This window comes from Peromyscus leucopus, chromosome 1 (assembly GCF_004664715.2).
Source record: "Peromyscus leucopus breed LL Stock chromosome 1, UCI_PerLeu_2.1, whole genome shotgun sequence".
NCBI lineage: Eukaryota > Metazoa > Chordata > Mammalia > Rodentia > Cricetidae > Peromyscus > Peromyscus leucopus.
Window position 1 is genome coordinate 61617027 of NC_051063.1, and position 4589 is coordinate 61621615.

General features: G+C 58.1%; 1 protein-coding gene across 1 annotated transcript; it reads left to right on the top strand.

Annotated features, from left to right (window-relative positions):
- Positions 1 to 1921: 1921 nt before the first annotated feature.
- On the top strand, positions 1922 to 3933 carry Ascl2 (achaete-scute family bHLH transcription factor 2). The gene is made up of 2 exons (XM_028870874.2): positions 1922 to 2869; positions 3430 to 3933. Exon 1 carries the CDS (start codon positions 2270 to 2272, stop codon positions 2849 to 2851), a length of 582 nt encoding a protein of 193 aa, XP_028726707.1. The 5' UTR covers positions 1922 to 2269; the 3' UTR covers positions 2852 to 2869; positions 3430 to 3933.
- The last annotated feature ends 656 nt before the right edge of the window (positions 3934 to 4589 follow it).

Consider the following 4589-nt stretch of genomic DNA (forward strand, 5'->3'; position numbering starts at 1 on the left):
AGTGAACTCGGGGCTACCCTAGGCTACAGGAGGCCCTATCCCCCCTCCCTCCCAAAATTAAGGAAAAGTAAACAAAACAAAACAAAAACTCAGGGAAAGGCAGGGAGGCAGGCAGGACAGCAGTGGCCTCTGAACAGGGAGAGTGCAGATTAAGGTTTGTCAAGGAGTCAGGGTACAATCTGCTTCCATTTATTTTGTATGTGTGTGCATACTTTTGTGTGTGATGGTGCACACAACAATGTATATGGAGTTTGGAGGATATCTCAGGTGTTGGGCCTCCCCTTCCAGCCCATTTGAGATATGGAGTCTTGTTCATTTTTGCATTCATGGAGCTGGTTGGCCTGGGAATCCACAGGGATTCTCTTGTTCTCTGCTTCACATCTTGGCTTTATATGGGTTCTGAGGACTTGAACTGAGATCCTCACACTTGCTTAGCAAGCACTTTACCCACTGAACACTCTCCCCAGGCCAATTTCTGCTTCTACTTGGATTGCTCCGGAGAAGTGGCTTGCCTCATTCAGGTGCGCTGAGCAGGCAACCAGGCAGCCGCGACTCACAGCTCACTTCCCCCACACAGCATGAAGGGCAAAAGGCTAGTTTAGGAAGATAGAGCCCTAATGGATCCTGGTGGTAAAGGCTCCCTGGCAGTGTGGAAGCAGAGAGAGGCCCTGAGTCCCGCAGACCTCCCTCCATCATATATATACACAGAAAGTAACTCCAGGCATCCAGACCCGCCTGATAGACTACTTCAACACTATAGGTCTTGGCTCAGGAGCACCTAGTCCTTTTTGGGAATGCTGGACTTGCTATGACCCCGAGGGCACACAGTTCCGGGACAGTGGGGTAGGACTGAGGCTTTTCCAAGATCAGTGCATTTCCCTGCCCCTTCAACTCTCCCTCCACCGGCCTCAGGGGAAGGATGGGACTGACAGGCCCGCTGGAATCCTGAGAAGTATCGCTGAGCAAAAAGTCTAGGAACTGAACTTGAACTAATCTGGCTAGATTAAGGAGGGACATCGGGAACAGAGACCTAGACTTGGAGAGCTGGCTGTAAGATGCAGATGAGAGTGAGCTTGAGAAAGGAGGGGTCCGAGTTGGCTTGATTGTATCTCCTCAGGTCAGGGCACCGGGTCCTGAGGCTCCTTGAAACTACAAAGGCATGGAGTGTGCATGAGGGACGGAATGGGAATAAGGTGTCTGGGGAACATAAGATTTCCCAAGACAAGTCTGAACCATTCCTCAAGCCCTCCTCACACTCAAAGGGGGACAGGTGTGCACCTGCAGTTCGTGGACACTGGGGTCCGGGAGGAGGAGCAGGGTGGGGCGGAGTGGGCGTGGGTCTTTGTTTGAGACACTCCCCATCTCTGGAGCCACGCGCCAGGCGTACGCTTCCTCCTGGCCCAGCATAGGACCGCGCCAGCTGTCATTGGCCAAACGGACGATCCCAGATTGGCCGAGACTCCGGCTCCCGCCTCCTCCGCCAGGGGGAGGGACGTGGGAGCGAGTTCGTGGCGCGTGTGCCCTGGGGGTGTGCGCGCGCGGGGTTTGGAGGGTGGTTGTCGCGCTCATCTACTTCTTGACCACTGCAAAGCCTGGTCGGGTTCCTTACCCGGCCACGCGTTCTAGGTGTGCAGAGACCTGGTAGTCATTGGGGCTTGAGTGCTGAGCACCAGGGTGGATATGGATGCCTGTAAATTACACTCAGACCCTTTGACAGCCCCTGGGGTTGTGAGACTTAAGGAGCACAGTTCGGGATCTGTACTCTAGGACTTGTCAAGGACTCACTAAGCACCTGCGCGGAGCATGGGGGCGCAGTAGCCTGCGAACTGCACCCCGGAGGGGTGGGGGTGGGGGCTCGCGGTGTCAGCTTTGCAGAATGTGTACGCCAGGGGGGAGGGTGAAGCGTGGCGGGAGGGCGAGGCGAAGGAAGGAGGGCGTGAGAAAGGAGGCGGCGGCAGGCGGAGGAGGGTTATCTATACATTTTAAAAGGAGCCGCCTGAGCCGCGCACAGGGAGACCAGGGGAGGTCTGACCGCACGCGCGGGACACGAGCGCACCACGCTTCCCTACTCTCAGCCCTTGTACAACACGGGGTCCTAGAGCTCCAGAAAGTCAGCGACCGGTGCCCCAGGAAATCCTGCAGCAGTGCCCTGCCTGAGACCGGTGGAGGTGAGAGCGTTCGCTTCCCACCGCACCTGGTTCCTCGCGGGCACTTTTCCTGTAGCACCCAGAAACTCATAGCAGGCGCCCGAGGGCTGGATGCGAGCTTGATGGACGGCGGCGCGCTGCCCCGACTCATGCCCGCCTCGTCTGGAGTCGCTGGAACCTGCGCTACTCGGCGGAGACCCGCATCCCCGGAACTGCTGCGCTGCAGCCGCCGCCGGCGATCTGGAGCAACTGAAGCCGGGGGCGGCTCGGCGGCCGTGGCACGCCGCAACGAGCGCGAACGCAACCGAGTGAAGCTGGTAAACTTGGGCTTCCAGGCGCTGCGGCAGCATGTGCCGCACGGCGGCGCCAGCAAGAAGCTGAGTAAGGTGGAGACGCTGCGCTCCGCGGTAGAATATATTCGTGCACTGCAGCGGCTGCTTGCGGAGCACGACGCGGTGCGCGCCGCGCTTACCGGGGGGCTGCTAACACCGGCCACTCGGCCCTTGGCTGCCCGCGCGCCTCCCGCTGCCTCCCCCGCCAGTGCGTCGCTGTCCTGCGCCTCTTCATCCCCGGACCGCGGGGGCAGCTCGGAGCCTGGCTCCCCGCGCTCCGCCTACTCATCGGAGGACAGCGGCTGCGAGGGAGAGCTGAGCCCCATGGAGCGCGAGCTACTTGACTTTTCCAGCTGGTTAGGGGGCTACTGAGTACCCAACCCCTCTAAGGTAAATTCCAGGGCGTCGGGAAGAGAGGCAGTAAGGGAGACACGTGGTGGGCGGGCCTGGCGCTTCGCGCCACGGGGACCCATTGCAGCCAGGGCTCGGCCGGGACGATCACTTCGATTTCGCGCACGCTTCATTTTTCCTCAACCTTTTTCAAGCCTGAGCAAGACCAGCGTTTGTTTGTCCGGGATTGCAAAACTTCCTCCCTGGGCTCTGCTGAGGGTGGGGGAGGGGGAGGCTAGAGGAGGGGAGCGGCCTCTGGGCCGGGCCGGCGAAGTCCCAGTGCTGGCGGAGCCCGGCCGAGTCTAGTGCTGGAGGCGGGGTGAGTTTGCATTGCAAATCGCGTCCTGGGCCGGGGTGCCGAATGAGTCGGCGGGAGCGGGCCCCTGAGTCACCGCGGGCCGACTTTGAGCGTGCGCCCCGCCCCCGTAGGCGCCTCCGAGCGGATCGAGGCACCCACGAACTGAGACTCCAAAACTAACCAAGCAAACTGAAACTGCCTGCTGCGCCTTGGGAGGTGGGGCGGTGTCCGCACACATTAACGCGTTCTGTCCTTTTCACAGCCGCATCCCTGGTTGTCTCCTGGTGGACAGACCCGCGCTTCTTGCCCATGGAGCCTGGATCGATGCTTTCTAGTGCAACTTGACCAAAAACCAAGTGCTGACCTCACCTGGGCCTCCACCCTGCGAAATGGACCTTCCATCTCCCAGTCTGTGTGGCTCAAGGACTTGGAGATTTCTCTCAGGAGAAAGGATTTTACAATGACAATCTATTTTTTACGAATTAACCTGAACTGCTGGAGGGACTCTTACTGAAAATATGAAGACTTATTTTTGTACAAAGGATCCTTAGGCTTGGAGCACAATAAAGATTGTCTCTGCCCCTCACCCCCGCTGTCTAGAACTTTCCAACCTGGCCAAAGTTTGGACCAGCCAGGCCCTGAGGGCAAGATGCCTGGCTGCACTTTTCCTCTTCTGAAGCCCAGCCTGGCGCTGATGTTTGGCCAGTGTGGGAAACCTGCTGTTGTAAAGTGTACTATTCTATAAAAGTTGTTTTTCGTTGGTGTCCATACCGTCTCATCCCTGTTTCCTAGGTGAGGGCTAGGCCTGGGTGGATAGTAGTGGCTGAGACTTCTCTCGTGCCCCACATTGCATGGGCTGGTGCATAGGTGTGAGTGCCCATTCTAGCTATCTCCCCACAGATGGCAAAGCAGTTCAGACACCTTGGAGGACAAGGGCTTTCATGCAGGGGTCTGTGAGCCAGTGTCTGCCCTGCAGGGCTGCTCGCCCCAGGAGGGATCTGTGTGAGAGGGGCAAGTGCCGGGTGCTAGGCTGAAAGTAGTTTGAGGTGTGGGAACCATTGACTTCTCATCTCTGGACTGTGGGCATCTCTAGGCCTAGGCTCTCTCTTCCTTACCAGCTGGGTGGCCTTTGGCAAATTGCCTAGTTTGCAAATGGTACCGAGTCTAAACCTACCTTCCAGGTTTTAGGGAGGGGTTGGAAAACCTGACCATGAGCTTGCAGCCAGCATGTGCTAGGCTCCTGTGCTGGCTGCTAGGACTAGTGGCCATAGTTAGGCCCTGCAGATAGCTCTCGATTGCAATTGCAAGATTCTGTAGTGAGCAAGGAAGACCTGGAAGCTTCCCAAGGACTCCCCACCCACGTTCCCTAGCCCAGGGAAGCAGGCTGTGATTGCTAAGATATTACCCAGCTCCACCTTTGAC

Coding starts and splice junctions, on each gene's coding strand:
- Ascl2 (XM_028870874.2), top strand. CDS start 2,270: ATGGACGGCGGCGCGCTGCCCCGACTCATGCCCGCCTCGTCTGGAGTC.